Source organism: Micrasema longulum, unplaced genomic scaffold (genome assembly GCF_059751315.1).
Source record: "Micrasema longulum isolate JH-2025_06_02 unplaced genomic scaffold, ASM5975131v1 h1tg001060l, whole genome shotgun sequence".
Lineage (NCBI taxonomy): Eukaryota > Metazoa > Arthropoda > Insecta > Trichoptera > Brachycentridae > Micrasema > Micrasema longulum.
Genome location: NW_028278248.1, coordinates 204,096 through 227,465, shown reverse-complemented (window position 1 = coordinate 227,465; position 23,370 = coordinate 204,096). Strand labels below are relative to the sequence as shown.

General features: G+C 32.4%; 1 protein-coding gene across 1 annotated transcript in view; it reads left to right on the top strand.

The window, feature by feature from the left end:
- The window catches only part of LOC148277256 (uncharacterized), a 66,442-nt gene extending 47,596 nt beyond the window's left edge, over window positions 1-18,846 (top strand). The window contains exons 4-6 of the mRNA XM_088233133.1: window positions 13,967-14,067; window positions 16,115-16,222; window positions 18,064-18,846. Coding sequence (XP_088089259.1) covers window positions 13,967-14,067; window positions 16,115-16,222; window positions 18,064-18,640 — 786 coding nt within the window. The 3' untranslated portion in view covers window positions 18,641-18,846. The remainder of the gene's footprint in view (window positions 1-13,966; window positions 14,068-16,114; window positions 16,223-18,063) is intronic.
- Window positions 18,847-23,370: the final 4,524 nt, after the last annotated feature.

Genomic DNA, 23,370 nt, shown 5'->3' with positions numbered 1-23,370 from the left:
ATTTCCATGTTTCACTTCTATACATAAGTGTTGGTACTAAAACTCCTTTGTGCACAGCCAGTTTAGCTTCGACTGACATATTTTTATTAGCAATTACTGTGCTTAGTGCTCCGTTCATTTTGTTGCCCGCATTCACTCTTCTTTCAACATCTTTTTATACTCTTCCATCTCTTGAAAACATGCTTCCTAGATACACAAATTCTTCTACTTGCTCAAGACATTCGTTGTTAACATTTATTTTGCAGTAAGTAACCTCACTATCCCTTTCAAATACCATCACTTTTGACTTACTTTCGTTCATCGCCAATTCGCTCTGCGGGCATACATCATACATTCTAGAGACTATTTGCTGCTTGCTAACAGAACTGCATCATCAGCATAAAACAAGCAACTTACAGAAAAATTATCCATTTTTTCTCCAATACCCATACATTCTTTCTCTTTCATACAGTTGTCCATGTATAGATTAAACAACCATGGTGACATTACACATCCCTGTTTCACGCTTTTTGAGATCGCAAACCAAGATGTGAATCCCCCATTAACTCTTACACACGCTGAACTCTCTTTCTACTGCACGTATAAGTTTATTGTTTACTTCATACTTTTCCAACACGCCCCACAACTTCATTATATCTTCTTTATCATACGCTTTTTGCAAATCAACAAATCATATATTATTTTATATATAGCAAAGTAACTCATATAAATCACAGCGAATCAGTTTAGCAGAAGTTTGAAAGAACAATTTCTTACAAACAAAGGAGACAAATATAACTGTCATAATCATCACTCTATTTCCGCGCCTAATGGTGCACAGGGCGCTGCATTGGTACACCAATCGCAGCGAATGTTGATCATTTTTGTTTCATTAAAGTAAGATGATCAGTCTGACGCTTCAGGTATCAGATATGAAATATTCTAGTGTGAAAACACCATTTTAAGTAAATATTTCGTACTAACCATGTCGGAAATCGAATCCGAAACCTCTTGCATGGTAGGAAAATGCGATGACCATTACACCACGGGGCTGATGAAGTTTTCGAAGCAAGGCAACCAATATTTACTTTGTACTTTACTTTTTAGACCTGGGACGATGGTTTGGAAGCCATTGCACAGGCTTGGGCCAACAAAATGGCATTTCAACACAATCCAAGTATTGTTGATGGTGAGTAGTACAATTGGTAATTTTTTATAGTATAGCTGTTGCGCGCCCTTGTTTAATTTTTGTATTTAACAAATTTACGGACAATGTCCAATTTGAACAAATTATAAAACGAAAAACAATAATAATTCAGTAACAAATAATAGAAGGAATACAACAAAGACCAATTAATACATTAGACAGGCATTATGGAATCCAGGTTAATTCTACAAAATAAATAGGTCTATTCAGCACTGCGCCCATAGACAATCATTCAATGACGTCATTCTACTCTCGGCAGTGCGATTCTAACGTCATCAGTACGTGAATTATGTGCCACCAACGCGGTCTCTAACCCCTAGATTTGTAGTCCTCAATCTTTTTATCGCAGCAGACCGGTCAACGTTCACAATTATTTTTTTTTTTTAAATTTACATTTTGTTCATAATGTTAATTGTACATTGGCCGGCTTTTTGCCGAATGGAAATTTCTTCCAACTAACCAATAAAATAAAAGTTTAATTTTTATAATTTATCAACAATATTTTGAGTTTGTCCAAATTTTTGTAGACAAGGACTGGATTCGACTCCCTGGGGAGCTGTTTACATTAACATATTACAACAGAGATGAGATGAAAGAATTGAATAAATATAGATGTTCAAATATGGGCAGAATGGTGAATGTTTCACAGTGTGTAAAGTGGCCACTTAAACCAGCCATTGACAGGTCATAAGCCCTGTAAATGCCAAGACTTCTACATTACCTTCTCTTAAATGTTCTTTATCTCTGTTGTAATATGTTTTATAATTTAAGTTACAAAACCCTAGAAAATAAAATAAAAAAAGCTAAATATGTATAAAAATAAAAAGAAATTATCTTAAATCAATACCATTTCTCAACGGGAAAAAGTAAAAAAGAGGAAACGCAACAGGAGGAAAGATTAAGGAAGAGAAAGGAGATGTTTTTTCAGACGTAATTTAAACAGAGATATTGTAGTAACATCTTTGATGGTGGATGGGAGATAATTCCACAGTCGAGTCGCATGGACACTATATGAGTTGGAGAAGAGAGGGGAATTGTGGATGGGTATTAAGAGAGTGCTTTGAGAATTAGAACGGAGAGGTAAACCATGAACTGATAAGCCTGCTGAAGGGGGACGTTGATATACATTGTAGATTTTTTTGATTTATTAATTCAAAGGCGAATGGTCATTTGTGACCCCGGCCTGACACAAACGAGACCTATCCCAGTTTTTGGTTAAATGAAATGTAACAAAAGTATGTAAATTTTTTATTCAATATCAGTGGAGAATATATAAATAAGCCTTGTGTTTTGCGATAATCATGGCCAGCCGCACGTGTTAAGTAGCACTAAAAATACGATCCCATTAGTCGATACTGTGATCTACGTGCAAAATAATACTGATGCTGTCCTACTCTTACTCCTTTAATTAGAGCAAGAAAACTGCTTTTACCGGTCCGTTGGACAGGCGGACTGAAGATGCAAAATACCATCTCGGCACGTTCTCATAAAAACATACTACACTTATGTAATGTACAATGCTAATATTGTAGGAAGAAATGCTATTAAAAAATATTATTATACTTGCTATCGGGGTAAAAGAATGTTCGGAAGTTGTGCTCATGTTGTTAGTGCTATATATTACCGGGCTAGATATAAAAGCGCTCCACACAGACAGCAATTGTCGTAGTAGAATCGACAGCTCTTTGACTAATTGGTTTGGGGTTTCCACTGGAGTGAAGCAATGCTGCGGCCTTGCACCGTTCTTATTAATCTAACTGATGGATTTTATCTTATGCAAATCAATACCACCTGATCGAGACATAGAAGTGAACTCCCCCCTAAAGTTGTGTGACTTGGAGTATGCAGAGGTTGAATTTTTTTTTCGAAAAGTCTGTTGGTGATTTTCAGATAACTGTTGACAAGCTGCAGGAAAACTCAACTCGTCTAGGTCTTAATATTAATACAAAAAATACTCAGATTATGTGGAACAAATTTTGTCTCCATCAGCCTCTCTATAATAATAGACAGAAGATTGAGAACGTTGACAGGTTTAAATACTTGGGAGATCGCATAACTGAGAATAGAAGCATGCACAAAGAGCTCGAAACCCGCCTAAGAATTGCTGAATCAACTTTTAACATGATGTGTGATATCTGGAACTCTAGTTTATACTCGGTCAAAACAAAATGCCGATTATTTAACTCTGGTATAATGCCAGTACTCCTATATGGGGGCGAATCTTGGCATCTTACCAAAGCTCAAAACACCAAACTTCTGAGTTTTGAGAGTAAGTATTTGGGAAGAATATTAGGGATAAGGTGGTTTGATTTTATAACTAACATTGAAGTTCGAGAACAGACGCAGCGGCCTCCTATAACGAGCGTCTTGAGGATGCGGCGGTGGTCCTGGCTTGGACACGTGCTGTGCATGTCTCAGAAAAACCTAAATCCAAGTTGTCTTTTCTTTAAACCTGCAGACTCACGCCTAAATCAATACATTGATGATATATAATGTCTTTCTTTCAGCTCGATTCCCCGTCGTGGGAGAAAATATTGCCATTGGAACTGTGCCAAGTTTTGACAATACCAAAGCCATAAATTTGTGGTTTGAAGAGAACAAAATCTACACGTTTGGATCTAACTCATTTGCAACAGCGGGACACTACACTCAGGTTTATATGCATCATTATTTTGGTGGTGAAAAGACAAAAAAAGGAAAAGCATTAATAATGTTGTAGGAATTATTGTCACATATTAAAAGTAGCTATGTTTAAAGCGAAATTAAAAGCGTTCACTTGATTATCGGTATGTATCATCTAGCAGGGGCGAGCCTTGGGCGAATCGTGTATAGAAGCGATTATTTTTTTAATTTATTTTATTCCGATATTAAAAACATTACAGAAAGAAAACCCAATTCATTCTAAATACAATAATAGATCACAAATAATAGAAGTTAGTTAGGTTATCAAAATAATATAACAGAATGCAAAAAGAACAATTAAAAGTTAGAAACTGCTTTCCTAAGGGAAGGCCCACTGTCATGAAATATGTCGACATCCGAAGTGATGCGATTAAGTAGCAAGATTACTCTACCAACCGGCATAACAATTGGCAGGTTGGTTCTGCATCGTGGTAGGTAAAACAATCGATGCTGTCTTTGTTGAAGATAGTTGTCAGGTACGAACAGACCTACATCCATCAGAAGTTCTGTATGCGACCACCAATCACCTGGAAAAAGTGAACACCCAAATGAACGGCCCTCCTCCTCCATAATGACTGATAGTCTAGCATCCCCATTAAAAAGTCGGTTGAGAAGAGCCAAGGATAATATCCACACTCTTTTAGGTACAGATAGCGCAGACATTTCTTCTGCACTTTCTCCACCATCAAAGAGTATCGAGTCTCATGTGGCAACCAAATAATGGAACTAAACTCCAAACGACTTCTTACCGAGGAATTATACAATGTCCTCATAATCTGAGTTTTAGAAAAGATCTTGGCATTTCTAAGAACAAAACCAAGCATTTTAAGGGAGTCATTACATAGATTAACTATATGAAGATTAAAATATAACTGAGCGTCAAACAACAGCCTGAGATCTCTGGACGTTGAAGCCCTTTCAAGCCTCAATCCGTCCATGAGATAACGATAGTATATTTTTTTGGATGCTCTTGTGTATGCAATGACAAAACATTTGGAAACATTGAAGAACAATTTGTTTTGTTTGCTCCATTGAATTATATTTTGAATGTCACACTGAAGTTTAATACAAGCTGAAGAAGTCAGTATTTCACAAATCGTTTTCAAGTTTTTTAATTAAGCGCAGCTTACCACTATATTTGACTTTGTTTAATTGGAGTCCTGACGAAGCGACTGGCACGTCTCGAAACCGGTAGACATAGAAAAGTCGGCAAATGGTTATATACGAATATTTAATTACAATTAGTTCAACACCAGAGCAGCTCAGAATTCTCAATTAGGAAGAGCGATTAGTCATTTTGCCAAATTTAAGAAGATGTGCGATCTTGATATATTTAACGACTCTGCTCTCCGCTTTAAATAAAAGCTGAGTCTCATTTACAATAATAATATTTAGCTTCTTTTAACAATATTTAGCCTCGATTATTAACATTAGCCTCAATTAATAATATTTAGGGTATTTTTGAAAATGATATAAAACAAACACCATATTTCACACAAGTAGAGTCATGCGTTAAACATGTTCTTGTCACATTATGTTTTCCTGTCAGAAATTGTATTATATATTGTGTTGTGTATGAAGTTCGTGCTGTGTTAGGTTTATTTTTTTTGTAATGACACTGTAATATGGTGTTTTCATAAACTGGGGATATGATTTTAAATATTTTGAGTATTAAAAATATATTTTTATTAATATCCCTACAGAGATGAGGTAGAATTTTTTTCAAATTCAGGATTATGGATATTTGAGCGTTTACAGGGCTTATGACCTGTCATTGGCTGGGTTAAGTGGCCACTTTACGTACTACAACATTCCCCATTCCGCTTATTAGCGAATATCGACACAGGTAACATTTTTGATTTTTGTATATATGTTATTAAATGAGAAACCATTCACAAGCGAGTTGGAGCGCCATCTATGTATTGATATTGAAGTTAAGTATTTTTAATTAGCATATTACTTTATTTTATGTATTTAAGACTCTTCCGAGTTAAATTAAGTACTAGTAATCGCCTGCAGATGACTCTGCAATTTATTTTTACTTATATTTTGACCAGATCTTATTACACAACATTAGTTAAAATTCTACCTCATCTCTGTAGGGATATTAATAAAAATATATACCTACTCCCCCTTGGGAGAAATCCAGATTTGTGTTTGTACAAAATACACGTACCAAAAATAATTAAAAATATATTTTTATGATTGCGAGCATCTTATAAACACCTGAAACTAATGTTTTCATTTATAATTTCCTATTTAAAGTTTGAAAGAAATAAAGCGGCCCGTAGCTGGGCAAAAGGTAGATAACGTCACGCGTGACTTATGGATTCTACGTTCACTCAAATCCTATACCGAGATCGTCTGACGCGGGCGCTTGTGGCTTTTTATTTGTTTTTTATAGTTAAATTTCGTCTTTTCGTTTGCTTTTTTTTGTTTTAATTCATAAACATACATAGCATTATAAGTGGCATTTGTTTTTTAGATAGAGAATCCGATAACTTGCCTAAATTAGATATAATAATGATGGGTATTTTTTTCTCATCCTATGCAAACTTTTTGAGTTCCGAGTATAGAAATGTAAAGGCCGCAAGGTAAGGAAATAAATAACGTTTGCTTCCAAAATGGATTTATTGAAATAATTGCGTTATTTGCATGTACTATAAATATATTGTTTCGCGTACATTTAATGCAAAAGGGAAGTAACGTGACTTTGACACAACATAACCCATAAAATACCATTGCTTGTTTACATCTCTGTTGCGCGAGTGCGTGTTAATGCCTTTTTTATGAAATGTGATTAACTTATTAACATATCAGCTAGGAAAAATTACGGAGACAATGGCATAGGCTACATTCAAGTAAAACGGATGAAATAGTAAAAAGTCACGTAGATAGTCACCCCAGAACATAAAGTTTGAACCAAAGAGTACCTACTCAGTGACGTTGATTTGCGATGAAGTCCAGGAAATAATAGATTCCTGGAAGTGTGAAGGCTGTCCAGCATCTCAAGGTCAGTTACCATTTTGTAAATGCAATAAATTTCACAAATATATAAGGTAGGTTTTCATACAGCAATTTTTCAGTAATTTTATTTATTATTTATTTAGAAAACCAACAGTTTTACATATTTAAGAAATATTGCGTAGGCTCAGAACCAATAATAGGTTTCCACGAATTAAACTTAGTAACAATAATATGGACGTTCAAAGAGTAAACTATTTTAGTATTGTAGTACCTATAAAGCTGAATAAGTGCTGATTTCAGTGCTGATTTCAGTGCTGATTTCAGTGCTGATAGTATATTTCTTTAGTCTACAGTATACATAATTAAATTTAGTATTGTGTACTGAACAAGATCTACGAAAAAAAGTATAGTGGTTTGTTTTTTTTTAACATCTCGTTTGATAATGTTCAAATGCGTTTAACCATTTTTTCGCATTTTTTCATTAGGTACTAGAAATGGCCAAAAAAGCTTTATTTGGCCCCTTCACCATAGTGTTTGTACATATCGGAACTGAACAGTACTTGTATCTTATAACTAAAGAAATTTTATGCGCGTTTATTAGTTAAAACAGTGTAGAACAACAGATTACAACAAAAACAACACACAGGCTATACAAATTAGTTTGAACTTGTTTAAACCGTCCGTCGAAATCGTAACGCGTGACGTCACAAGCCCATTCGGCATCTGAATGGTCGTTTTGGCACCAATTCAAAATATACGTTTTTAAACCGCCCTGAAAAATTAACGCGTGGACATAAAAATAAAACAAATATACAGTTACCATTGTAATTTCTTTCTTTGTTTTTTCGCAAAATAAAAAAAAACGCGATAGTATCCTATCTGTGTGCACAATAATAAATTTAAATGAAATAAAATAAAAAAAATAAAAAAATATTAGTAACAATTATTTTGTTAATTTTCCAAAACAATATTACTTTCGAAAGTCAAATACAATGGTAAGCTGTGCATAATTGCTTATTTGAACGATTCGCCCCCGCTAGATATGTGTACTGTGGGGAATGGGCGCCCTCACCTATCAATGGACTTACCTCAAAACTCGAAAACACAGGTGATTTTTGTAATCGCTTGGGAGAATTTATCTTCAACTAAACCGCCAGTGTGCTGGTTTGACATCAGCATCTTCCGATTGTTATCGCCTGCCAGTGTAAATCCTAAAAAAGAAAGCGGTTTGATTACTGGTAAGATTGATAAGATAAAAAAAAAGAAAAGAATACAGAGGTAAAAATAAAATATTCTTCAATTACACGTCACACAACGAAGTTTTAGAATCAGTAAAAATAATCCATGATTTCGGAGTTACTTTTTGTTTTAATTTATTTGATTTTATGTGGTAAACCAACAGTTCTACATACATATGTAAAGTAAACAAACAGATACAGTGTATAAACTCAGAACCAATAACAGATTTCCACAAAGTATACAAAGTTAGCAACGAAAATATATTACAAATTAAATAAATACATATAAGTTTATACATATAAAAATGTTATTTTAATGCACTCTTAAATATTTTTCAATAATCATAGATTTTTTTTTAAGAACAGTGAGTTATCGTAAATTGGGCGGGATTAGGACAAGGATGCTTGAAGAGAAGATAAGGAGGGGAAGGGAGATGAACATATTTATTATTATAATGTCTACCAAGTTACATAATGCATTTTTAGTGTAAATTTTAAATCTGACTGAGTGATGTTTGTGTAATCCATGTCTTTTAATTTTGTAATGTACACTGAAAAAGTCCTACGAAAAAAAGCATTTTTAACATACGATGTTTTACTTATTGGTACATGGAATAGGTGGTACCGTGTACAAATTCGATTTATGTTTTTTTTTATTATTAAATTTCATAAAAAGTACATGTTTTTGTAAAATTCTCAACATATCTACTTTTATACATCTAGTAAATGTTATCACTGTAACTCTTCAAAAAAAAGAGACTAAATCTTGTGCTTGGAGAGTGACTTGACACTGTTTTAGTTGTTTATTTATAGTAGTTTATGTAATTTTAAATACGAGTACATGAGAAAGAAAAATAAAAATAAAAACATAGGGTATATCCTATCTTTTTATTTTTATTTGTATTATTGTTTTTGCTTTATATATAAAGCAAAAACAATAATACATTCATACTAATTAAAATTTAATGTTGTTTTTACACATTAAAAAATTTTTTTTTTAGATTAACTTTAAATTTATTTAATGATATATTATTGTTAGTAGTTTATAGTTCATTGGAAAGATGATTATAATTTTTTACACCTTTGAAGACAAAGCTATGTTTCGATATATTTTTTATAACATCCTTCCATACAGGGCTTCTTTTTCTCATGGGATTTTAAAAATTTAATCTGAGATTTCAATCATTGCATATCTAACTATCCGTATATAATTACAGTTCAAAAATTAGTAATATTGCTTCTTATTTAAATTTATTGCTACAAAGAGGGAAATCATTTTTGAGAAGGGAACATAGAAGTCTAGGTATTTACAGGGCTTATGACCTGTCATTGGCTGGTTTAAGTTGCCACTTTACACACTGTGTAACATTCGCCATTCTGCCCATGTTTCAACATCAAAAATTCATCAACTCTTCCATCTGTTGACTTTTGTGAAGTAAATGAGCTGAAACCTTTATTATGCGGATGAGATTCATCCGGCTGAACCAAATCAGCTACTAGGCAACGCCTGAAACCAAATTTCCAATAAGGGTAGGCTGAGAGGATAGAACGCCACATCACTCTATCTTTTCAGACAGATCTCGCTTCCTCTACATTCATACATCTTCGCATGTACGAACGCCGATTATTTTAACTTTTAACATGTTAAATTTCAAGTATTTGTTAGATTTGTTCATGCCATGTCTTTTTCGGTCCTCCTCTATTTCTGCCTCCATCAAAATTTGCATTGTAAATATTCTTAGTCGATCTTTCGCTGTCCATTGCCCTGTAGATGCCTAGACTTCTATATTACTTTCTCTTAAATGTTCTTCAACTCTGTTGTAATATGTTAACAATTATTCACCAACAAATAAGACATTTATACTTTTTTCATGAACATTATTAAACGAATTATTTTTTTATTCGATCAAATTACATTGATAAATTTGTCCCATCTCTTAACGTTTTTGCAAAATGATGTAAACTTGTAAGAACGTCGTTAACAAATTGGTTTATTTTAGATTTTTTTTAAATTTTAAAGCTGATTTTTTATATTTATGTTGATATATGTCAAGCATTGTATTAAAAAAATAAATATATCAAATACGAATGATTTTTTGTGTGTCAATATAAATCACTCCTTAGACGTTACTACAAAGTTATGTCGTCAATTTTTCTGACAAATGTCATTCTAATCATGCTATATTTTAAGGACTATAGTCTAATGTTACTGTATAAAATAGTTTGACTTCAATTTGATTGCCTAGAATTTGTAGTCATAATAAAGCTTCATGTACCAAAAAGACGTACAAGAAAACAAATGTTATTTCTGGAAGAAAACTGCACAACTAATGTCAATTAAAATTACGTTAGATTGGCAATTATTAAAAAAATTATCTAATAAATTTAGGAACATTGTTGATATAATATTTACTTACCATAGAATTAAGAATAGTCCAGAAGGAGCGTAGAATCATACTTGAGTACATCGGACTGTGTCCAATAATTCACTCACTCCGCCTTACTTTCGCCGCGTGCATTCGCGAAGTCGCCGGGTAATGTTGCTTCATGGGGAAAAAAAATCATAACACAAATATAAGGTAAAAAAAAAGTAATCTGTAATTTTCTCTAAAATTTTATTGTGCACGCGGAAACATTGATTGACTCAACAGAGTAGATAAGTAAAGGGTCATTTAATAAGTGTAATTGAATTAATGAACTATGAACTTTGAACTTAAAATATTTTACAAATTTTATTTGACAGAAAACGGATATTTTTAAATCATGTTAAATAATATTTGTAGTTTTAAAGATAATGTCGTTCAAATGTCCCTCACGGCGTTGTTTAATCTGAGATATAATTTTTATTAATCATTTCATTAAATGAGCAAAGTAGGGTAAAAAAATTTACTACCCTGGCAACACTAATGAAAATTCCATTTTGTTTCTTCGACAATCTGACAGATGGAAAAATAATTCAATTTTTAAGTAATGCATTTGTTGTATACACATTCATTTGCAAATTACAGATGAAATGTGATTGCATCCTGTTTCTTTAAGATCCTAGCAGTATTTCTAAACTTCAAAAGGACATAACACGGCATAGTTGAATTAAAATCAGAAGTTGCGTACTAAGCGACGTCTACAAAGAAACTAATGGGTCAAAACGAAAACCTATGTACCTATTAATGAGTCGCCTTCTGTTTGATGTGCGTATGCGGTTCTGGACTATTCATAATTCTATAGTACGTACCTCAAAATCTAAATGAGCGATGTAGTTTGATTATCCTCCAAAATGAATTTTGTATTTTCTCTCGTGACATCTTGAGAAGTACCTGAGTGTTCGTACAAGTATTTATATCGACGCTCCACTGTTATTTAGTGCTAAGATTTGTGCTACAGCCAAAAGAAGCCGACAATGAGCCTTCAACGCTTTCCAATTATATCTAAAACATTTCCACGCGGGGTGACAGCGGTTACTTGTGTATGATTGGCCCAACTCACGTCGATTGTTAGTGATGTCACTTTTTTTCCAATTGGCCGAAATAAGTGAGGTCACTTTTCTTTCATTGGAGCAAACTCTGCTGGCAGTTCGAGCCAAGCATTTCTCTTCTGGGAGCTCAACCAGTGGTTAAATAAAATTAAATATCTGTTTGTGTTGAAAAAATCCGATGACATATTTAACATAAAAATATTTTTAAAGGGCACTTAAATAAATATGAGGTTTCGCCAGCAAAAATCAGATCTCGGACATACAAGTTCTTCAGAACTCTGAGAATTTTAACATTCTTGGACTGATATGGAATTCCCATGTCAAGGATATTTACATATAGACAAAAATACTTCATAATAAAATAAATATATCAACTTTGTTTTTAACCACTAATTTTATATTTTTTTCCACCGACCGGTTTTAAAGCAAACAAGCTTTTTCGTTAAGGTTTACGTAACTAATTAATTATTTCCTATTTTATTTTGTCCATGTTTACTAATTACTACACATGGAGCTAACAAATTCTTTTTTTCCCTAAATAAGTGGTAATTTGAGATGCTTTTTTTAAAAACTAGACAGGAGTGGACTAAAATAAATATCGTTTATTTTGCTGTTTTTTTTTTAAAATTATGAATCGCTTTTTAAATTTATAAAAAAAATATACTTTAAAAAAATACTTCCATTTAAGGTATTTGTACTGCATGACATCACTAACACTATTTTAAAATTCATAAACTTTTTGAAGGCGACTCAACTACTCATAAATGAGTAGGTTTACGTTTTGACCTATTAGTTTCTTTGTAGACGTCGCTCAGTACGCAACTCCTGGTTTGAATTCAACTATGCCGTGTTGTGTCATTTTGAAGTTTAGAAATACTGCTAGGATCTAAAAGAAACAGGATGCCATTACATTTACGTGCGGTTTTCAGAGAAATATAGATCTTTGCGCTGTGCGTGTTCGTAGATATTAAAATCTTCAATCTAATATGTAAAATGTAGGTAAGGAGCATTAATGTATTATTTATCGATCTACCAGGGTTGCATTCAACGAGAATGCATTTACAAAAAAATGGAAAGATGTTGTTTTTTTCGTATGAAAAAGTTTGTTTTTGAATGTTTACAAACAGCATTTGTTTTTTGTGGATCTAATTCAGATTCTTTCCTTACATTCCTTATAATTTCTAAACATTAATTTCTTTTTACTGGATATTTGATAATACTCAAATAATATTAAATTCGATACATTTTTAAAAATCGTATTCCTACATAAGTATACCCCTCAGTTGGTGAAAAGACCGGAGTTTGACGTTAGCAAAAAGAATATCACATTTGAAAAAATATGGATTTTATGTTTTGGAATTCAACCATAAACAAGGACCTAGGTACCTACTGAAGTGAAATATTTGAATATTGACAATTTTTAGTTTTGCAATATAATCACAAAAAAGTACCTAGGTACCTACTTATCAATGAAGTCTTTTTTTAATTTTAATTTTTTATTTATTGGGGATATCAACAGTAATATATCTAACAAAAATATAACAAATAAAATATACAGAGAATAAAACCAATGACAGATATCCACAGAAATACATTAAATAAACGTACAATACATACTAGTGTGTTTGTGTGAGTGTAAGTGAGTGAGAGGGTGGGTGAGTGGGTGTAATATTGGAATGAGGGTGGACATGTGAGTAAATATTACACAAGTGTCAAGTGTCGAAAATATAAATATACAAATATTTCATTGCTTTATATTTGTTTTATTATATATTATACTATATTATTTATGTTTAAGTAACATGTATTCTTGGCACATATATATACTTTATATTGGTATAATAATGATTTTAAATTTCTTACGTTTGATTAGCTAGGCATTTATGATTAAGTAGTTTTAGTTTTTCTTTTTATGTTATTGTTTTATTAGTATAGGACTACTTACGCTCTAAAGATAAAAAATCTCCATCTTAGAACAGGCTGTGCCATGTTAGATGGAGACTATCATAAAAAGAGAACACTTCGTTTTCATTTTACATTAATTTGTTTTATATAGATTCCCTGTTATTAAGTATGTATATTATATTTTTTTTGCAATAAATTTATTAATAAATAAATACAAAATATTAAGAATTAGACATAAAATAAAATAAAATAAAATAAGATAAAATAAGACTTCATTATAGAAACTAAGTATAGGACAAAAAAGTATATTTTAAATGTTATTTTTCACAATCAAATGGATCAATAAGGGAAAATTTCAAATTATAATCACGAGCAAAACGTATAAGTTTCTCCAAGCTAATAGCAGGCAAACCGACGTTCGGGCAGGACAACGCCTGTCGGGTCCGCTAGTTCTGTATAAAAAAAGAATACAAGCAATGTAAAAGTATAAATAAATAAATTGATCATTATTTTTAGTTGGTGTGGGCGACAACAACTTCCATCGGCTGCGGCTCCAGCAACTTCCTGGGTGCTGATGGAGTCACGCGTAAACTTGTAGTGTGCAACTATGGACCGGGGTAACCCAATCTTTTAACATTCCTAAGTTTGGCAAAATCACTTCTGTTAATAGGAAATCGGGATGGGAAATTGGAAATCGGAAAATGGAAAATCATTGAAACAGAATGATATTCAAACAAGTATGAAATATTTAAGTGTATTTCAACAGAAAGGGGAAAACATTTTCGAGAAGGGAATATGGAAGTCTAGGCATTTACAGGGCTTATGACCTGCCATTGGCTGGTTAGAAGAGTTGAGGAAATGTGGATGTTCAAACATGGGCGGAATGGTGAATGTTACACAGTGTGTAAAGTGGCCACTTAAACCAGCCAATGACAGGTCATAAACCCTAGACTTCCGTATTCCCTTCTCCCTTCTCAAAAATGTTTTCCCTCTCTGTTGAAATAAACTTAAATATGGACAACTCCCTAGGGAGGAAATCCATCCAGTCTGCAAGCATTTGGACATACTCAAACATTGTTGAATTAACTACCTGGTAAAAGAAGAAGTATAAAAATTGTAAAACTGTTTTCAAGCGTTGCCAAGTAGGTTATTTGGTTCAGCCGGATGAATCTCACCCACGTGATAAAGGTTTCAGATCTTTTACTTCACAAAAGTCAACAGATGGAAGAGTTGAGGAAATGTGGATGTTCAAACATGGGCGGAATGGTGAATGTTACAAAGTGTGTAAAGTGGCCACTTAAACCAGCCAATGACAGGTCATAAGCCCTGTAAATGCCTAGACTTCCATATTCCCCCTCTCAAAAATGTTTTCCCTCTCTGTTGAAATAAATTTAAATATGAACAATCCCGAGGGAGGAAATCCAGCCAGTCTGCAAGCATTTGGACATACTCAAACATTGCTGAGTATGAAATATTTATAACAGGTATCTTATCCCATCGATATCCATCAAGTTTACTGTTTTCAGAATTTCCTGTCTTAACTCTAAAAATACTGTGGTAAATAATCCCTTTGCGCGCGGTGATGTAACATTGTGTTGAATAGATGGAATATTCTAAAGTTCAGCCGTTTGAAAAAAAAAACATGGAGACATACTGTTTAATAATTCCTTTCTTCTAACTTATACAAACACACATTGTAGCGTCCTTTTGTGAGGAGTGTGAAAAATGACAAATTTTGATAAAATAAAAGAATGGCAACACTCAATGTACCAACAGATTTCAAAGATTTACAAAAAAAATTGAAACCTTACCATGTAGAAAAATTAAATGGTGCCCTTATTGGTTGACAGCTTCGCTTTGTGCATTGTGGCGAGACAATGTAAAAAGTAAGCCGAACAAATAAATGCAGATCAAATCCATCACAAAATATACGCTATTCACCAGTGTCGCTCAACCAGAAGAGATGAGAATCTCCAAAATGTGGACAATAATTATGTCCGACCTTCCCACAAGATGTGTGAAGAATCGAGATAAAAAAATAGGATTCAAAATTTAATTAATCTCGGAGCCTCAATAATCACTGTGTATTGCTAATTAAAATGCGTAGACCAGGTAATTTCAAAATAACAAAGGCATTTTCTCAAAATTACAATTTTATTCTTACAAGCAAAAATTATAAAGTTTGTGCGTTTACCTAGCTAAATATAAAATCTATAAGTCTAAATGGCATATGATTTAGAAATGAAATAAAAATAAATATTAAATATTTGATTCTTGACACCAATCCACGTTAAATTTTAAAAATCTTCTTTGTAGATATTTAATGTTTTTTTCTGTTTCAAATAGCAGGAGTATTTTGTGAAAGGTTCCAGTTTTTAAAGGTAAATCCGACCAACATCTTAGCGCAAGTCAACAGCTGTCCGCGTCATTCCTCTAAACAAAACTCCAACCGATTTTATTGTCGTCGATGCGGCATCGGGTTAAACAATTCAGATTTTATAAATAAATATTGAAGTTTTATTAATTAATTTTAATTTTTTCTATTTTGACTTTTTCCTATTATTATTTAGTGTACGAATTTATATCTGTTACATTTAATTTTGATGAATTTTGTGCAATGTATATGATTCAAATAATGAAACTGATCTCACATTTATTTGACAGGGGAAACTTTGTGGGAGTACCTCCATACAAAACAGGAGCAGGATGTGAAAATCTTTGTTGCACTAACAACTGTGACGTCCTATATGGAGTCAAGTGCAAGGATAACTTGTAAGGCATATCACATTATCTTGATATATAATTGAACGTATTTATGCATAGAGCAGCCAGTCTACAAGTTTGAAAAAATGCAGCATTGGTGTTATCGGGTGCAGTAAGGTCAATTCTATATTCTGTTAAAAATAGTCAGGCTGCTTTCGTACAAAAAACTGTAATAATTGCCTTCTTTAAATAGTGTTGATCACAAAAATGACATTTCTCAATTTGCAGAAAACACCCACGGCACTAGAAAAATCTTACGGTATGGATGCTGCTGGAAAGATTAATGCCTAAAGACTGGTTCTCTTAAATAAATGAAAGTGTATAAATGCATAATTATTCAAAATACCCTATGGTAAAATAATATATATTAAAACAGAATGTCATCTCGTACATTTAAAGTTTGAATGAGGTATCATTCAAAATTAGATCTGGCTGTTTTCTGCAAAATGCATATTTTAGGTTATGTGGTTAGTCAGACTTCACTAAAAATCACTTAAATTACTTTAACATATAGTTAAATTATTTTAAAACTATTTTTTTATTTTTTTTATATATTTGAACCCCTGTATTTAGTAGCCTTACGTGTCATGTACAAGGCTAAAGTACTCGGAAAAAATCGGTTTTGTTTGTCTTGGAAATGGAATGTTCGATCACTGATTTTGGTTTATTACCTTTATGAGTCCAATCACCATTGTTGCAAAGTTCAAGAACAATAGCGCGTGATAACTACTTTTAACTTCAGTGTGGATATCCCATCTTTCCTGCATTCTGCTTCAAGATTATGGCTTTGTAAACTTGAAAATGGGCACTGAAATAACAAATGTTCGATACTCTGTGAAGAAATATCATCGCATGGACAATACTCATCATTCCTTAATTTAAACCTATATGGATAACTTCTCATAGCTCCGTGTCCGGTAAAAATTTGGGTCGTTTCGAAAGTACTTTGGTGATGATGACGAATGTTTTCTGCATCAGCCAGCGTTGGGAAAAACATTTAAGTGATTTTACCTGTAGAAGAAGCGCGGTAATGATCCCTCCAACGCTGATGCGTATTTTGTTTTATACAGCGTTAAGCAAAGCTATGGGGAAATTCTGAGAAGAAAGGTGCAGTTCTTTTATAAGTTGCGGCTCTTGCTCGTTCATCCGCTCTTTCATTTCCTACGATACCAGCATGTCCTCTTATCCAGCATATTTGAATGATGATCCCTCTTATTTTTAAATGCTTAATTTTACTCTGAATTTCTACAATTAATGGATTTACCGACCGAGTATCAGTTATAGCTAAAAGTTATTATAACAAATTATTTTAGTGATTCTTTAAAATTTAGTACCATTAAATAAAATGACACAACACACATCCGTGTTTTACTAGAGCTGGCTGTTTTCTGCAAAATGCGCATCTTAGGTAGTATGGTCAGCCAGAATTTAAAAATTACTAAATTTGGTCAGATATATAATTGAATTCCTTTTTTTATTATGGAAATACAAGGAATATATGCATTATTTATCATTTGTCAAAGTGAAAATCACGCCAACTGTTGTGTAGATTTGATTAATCACCCTTTTCACAAAAGTGCTCGCGTCTTAATGATGGCATAGATAACACGGGAAAAGATCCTACATGCTGATTAAAAAGGTGACGCAAGTTTTAGTGGGATTTTGTGAGGCTTGTACCTCACAATCCTATACATATTTGTGGCTAGGGCTTTGAAAGCACGAAAAAAAAAACATTTTTTTCAAATTTCTAGACTAGAATAACCCCTTAAATATAAAACTTGAATATGTCCCTTATTCCTACCTACATGTTTAATTTAAGCAAATGCTTTTTTAACATTGTATTTTTGTAGAAGTACTCCATCACCGCAATCATCGATTGGACCCGTCACCGCAATCAGCCAAGGACCATCAATTGGACCCGTCACCGCTAGCTCTCAGGGATCATCAGCAGGACCCGTCACCGCAAGCAGTCAAGGACCATCAGCAGGACCCGTCACCGCAAGCAGTCAAGGATCATCAGCTGGACCCGTCACCGCAAGCAGTCAAGGACCATCAGCAGGACCCGTCACCGCAAGCAGTCAAGGATCATCAGCTGGTCCCGTCACCGCAAGCAGCCAAGGATCATCAGCAGGACCCGTCACCGCAAGCAGCCAAGGATCATCAGCAGGACCCGTCACCGCAAGCAGCCAAGGATCATCATCAGGACCCGCCAGCGTCAACACTACTCACCTAACGACCACAAGCAGTAGCACCCAACAGCAAAATGCAACAACATTATGCTACAACTATCCGACGTGCCCACCAACTGCACCGAACTGCTATTACCCATACCAATACGCCCCGGCACCGGTTCCTGCTCCTGCGCCAGCGAACTGTTACTACTATCAGCAACATGGGATCCCAGCACCCGCAAACTGCTATTATTAAACGAGCACTAAATAAATAGTCCCGATCTTGTCTCGATGTCCCTTATGTTTGTCAATGCTTCTTTTCTTCTTTTTTTAATGTTTTAAACTATTCTTTTATTGTAATATTTAAACCCTATAAATTGTACACATGGACAATGTCCGTTAATATATAAACAAATAAATTAGCAGCAATCATCAGCAAAAATATGCAACAAGAGAACATTAACACAGAATCTTAATTTGTTTCTTTCCGTTTGTTTTATTAAATTGATACAGTTATTATAACTAAAATAAAATTTACATTTGAAGTTTAATTTTTTGGTTATTTAAATTTATTACAACAGAGAGGGAAAACATTTTTGACATGGATTTTTTTTTCAATTATTTTTTGTTTGTTTATTTCTCTATTGTGCATACATTTAAAATTGTCTAATCAGTATATTTATTTTATTTATTTTATTTATTTTATTTATTTTATTTATTTTATTTATTTTATTTATTTTATTTATTTTATTTATTTTATTTATTTTATTTATTTTATTTATTTTATTTATTTTATTTATTTTATTTATTTTATTTATTTTATTTATTTTATTTATTTTATTTATTTTATTTATTTTATTTATTTTATTTATTTTATTTATTTTATTTATTTTATTTATTTTATTTATTTTATTTATTTTATTTATTTTATTTATTTTATTTATTTTATTTATTTTATTTATTTTATTTATTTTATTTATTTTATTTATTTTATTTATTTTATTTATTTTATTTATTTTATTTATTTTATTTATTTTATTTATTTTATTTATTTTATTTATTTTATTTATTTTATTTATTTTATTTATTTTACTTTTTTTACTTTTTTTACTTATTTGACTTATTTTACTTAGGAAAAACAACAGTTATATAAGTTATTATAAAAATAAAAGACAGTGACCGGTTTCATCGCTTTCGTGACATCTTCGAGACTTGTATCTTTATTAAGGAGTTCAATGTATTTATACTAAACAGAGGTAAGGGTAGATAATTCAAAGTTATATGAAAGTAAATTAAATAAAGTTATTTTGATAATGATCCTCAAGATAAAGATATTACATTATTATCTGATTCGTCTTTATTCATTATTATTTTTAAGTACTAAATTATCATTTTTCCATACTTGCAACTCATGTAAGACTGTACTCGTAAATATCCCATTTCTACCTACATCCCTCTTATTTCAAATAGTCGTTGTTCTACCTGTGAGCAAGTCACACTGCGAAAAGTATTTCTCTGATAAATTCTTATCATATCCTGCATCTGCATACTTTTGACAAAGTGCAATTAGTGTTACATAAACAGCCTAAAACACACATCTCATGAACATCAACATGATACCGGGATCCGTGCAATACAAAAAGTAAAGTGCTTCATAAAAGAAACAACCGCAAGAACTTAAAAGTTAGTAAACAATTTCTATACAGTCCACAAAATTATATTTCCCGGTGTTATCAGTGTACAATGCCTGAAAGGTATTAATCTGACCAAACAATTATGTTCCAATCGTATTTTTACTGAGGAATTATTATTGTTGAAAATGTTAAGTGATCTATACCATATTTTTTATCCGTTTTCGTCCAATCTCCTGATTATACAAAAGAATTAAAGATTATAAAACTCCTCGGATTATTAACAGAAGAACAACTGACTTCAAAAATATCAATACCCTTAAAACTCTCTTCTGTTCCCTAGTTCGCCCGCACCTAGAGTATTCCTCTATTATCTGGTCTCCATATTATGATGTTCACATCAAGAATATTGAATCAGTTCAACATCGTTTTTTAAAAAAGACAGGCGGGGGTTGGGCTTATCCAGAGACCTATATACGTATAATGAGTTAGAAAGTACCTTGAATATATCTTCTCTTTAAGACCGTCGAAATAAATCCGACCTTATAGTCCTTTTTAAAATTCTCAACTCACTCTTTGATGCGCCTGAACTACTGAGCTCAATAAAATTAAATATCCCAACTAGAAATCTCAGACAAAACTTACTCTTTCATACCGATAACCATAAAACTAACTAAGGTTTTCATTCCACTAAGCCTAGAATTCTTGGGTCTGCCAACAATCATATCAGTCTTGATTTCTTTGATAACAAGTTGTCTTCTTTCATACGATCACTGAATCAAATTCAATTATAAACACCTCTCTCCCACTTCACTCCCACCGCGTCTACTATATACCATTGTGCCTTTCTACTTTCTTTAATAATAATTTTCCATGTATAAATATGTTCTTAAAAACGCCCGTTGGGTGTATATATAAATAAATAAGACATTGGAACAGGTCATGTCTTTTTAAATATTTTAGATTTAAAATCTCAAGCCACAGCGCCCTATACTCCGAAGTTAAGGAGCAAACGAGTAAAGCCTTGACAGCATTTAAATGCCTGAGAAATATCGTATGGCATGATAAACTCATGCAGATTTAGAGCAAGATTCGGATATATAAAACGTGTGTCAAACCAATGTGTAAACAATGCTTTAGAGGGTAGATACAGTAATAATAATAAAAAACAAAAATAACAGTGATAACATCTCGATGCGTTAATATTATTTATAGCACGAGGTAAACTTTAATATTATTTCCATTGTACTGTAGAGCATTCTACCCGCGCGTTGCCCCCATAAAAGTGATGTAGAGGTTTTTTAGTGTAAAAACAGGCCACACCTCTTTTAAAAGCCGCCCCTAGCATAAAACAGGGTTGAGAAAAGTTGAGTCAACAATACTTTTAATTTTATTACTGTTTTTTTATACTTTTTAATGGGAGTTGCTTATTTTATGCGTTGCTTATTATGATCAAGGCAAAAGGTATGTTCCCTATAAATGTTCTAACTATTTTGTGAATATCTAGCGGAATAGTCGGCTGTGGCCGTGTTAAGAATCTTGTTTGCCTTTGCAAATTGATGGCAAAACCACAGAAAACTTATTCAGGAGAAGCCGGACTATTGACACAAATCATAAGACCTTAAGTTCCACTTGGAGAGTGTTCGGCATTCTGGTCCTTCTTTTGTTAATTTCAACAGTGAGGAACTTCAGCCCTACGGGAAATGGGATGCAAAAAATGTTTTCTTGCGCGGAATAAAAGTAAGAGCATTTAATTGTACGGCAAAGCTTCTTAAAAATGTACGGAAAAAATAATAAAAAATATTTTGATAAAAACGCACTACTTTGAATGACGTTACTGGTTTATGTGAATCAACCTGTGATCTGAGAGCTATGGAAGATTTCCGGTCTGCTTGTCGCTTCTGGACCAATGGGAAGAACTGAATGAGAATAAGCGGAAATGAACCTCTGACGTTACACGCGGAGTTATTTCAGAAATACAAACTTTAAAAAATCGTAGCGCTGATAATACGATATATAAAAATTGAACTAATTTTTTTTGGACTTAGTTTAATCCTTCTTATTGCCTTTACTATTTTAATAATTTTCAATAATTTTTATTTTGAATTTTTATTATGGATTGTTTAAAAGATAGCTAGCAAATATATGATTTGTATCATATATTTGCTTGCTATCTTATTTTAGTTTTTATGTACATATTATTACTTGTTACTTTATTATTATTTATTACTATATTATTATTGTATCTATACCTATATGTAAATATTTCTCTGTCCCAAAAAAGTTTGTTGTAACACATGGGAGTACAAATAAAAAAATAAAAAAAGGATGATTTAATAAATAAAAAAAATATAATCACTTTGTAAAGCACCCTTGAGGTATTATATTACGAAAATGGCGCTATATAAGTTATCCATAATAATAATAATTATTATTATAACCATGTATGATACTATTTTACGTGAGTCTTTAAGACTTATTACGTTTGCGATATCTTCCAAGGATGGTGTTCTGAACGCAAAAGCGAGCGTAGAAAATGCATTTTTAACGCGTATTTACGTACTAAATACTTCGCGCAATTCCGTTCAGAATACCAGTCTAGGGCCGCGATTATAAAAGCTTTCTTCATCAGTACATACCGAGACGATATACTAACTTCTGTACTATCTCTATCTACCTCGTTATGTTTTACCGACTTATTATCTCGACATCATATGATCGAATCCCGTAAATTTAGTCTGCGTTTCTTAATTAAAATATGAAATAGTTTTAATTTATATTTTAAATAGGTTTCTGTGATACAAAGTGGCCACTTTAAAGTCCAATAAATCCCAATTCAAGCAAAAAATGCTAGCTTTAACAAGATTTTTATACAACTTTTGACAATTACCAACACGGTATGCTTAACGATCGTCTGTATTTATCTACCAAACGATTACACAGGCTGCTTCTTTAACGTCTCGATACATGCACTCAGGAAAATAGTACAACAGACGGCAAAAATTTAATAACTACATTAATTTCTACGCCTAGATGCTCTTATACATTAATAGGGCAGTATCTAGCAACATTATCTGTGCATTTAAACGTTCATTTTCAAAACGGACATTTATGTCGGAATTTAATTTGACTTCAAAATTTACTTATTGCTATTTCATATTATTTTTAATATACTTTTAAAATTAAAATTAAAATAAATCATAATATAGGAAAATATTGCTCGGTGAAAGAAAGTTTTTGTCAATTTTAATGCGTCAGTATAAACCGATGTACTTACATCAAAATTTGACGGGGATCTGTTGTGTATTTTCGTAATCGCTCGGGAGAATTTGTCTTCAACTATGACGTCATAATG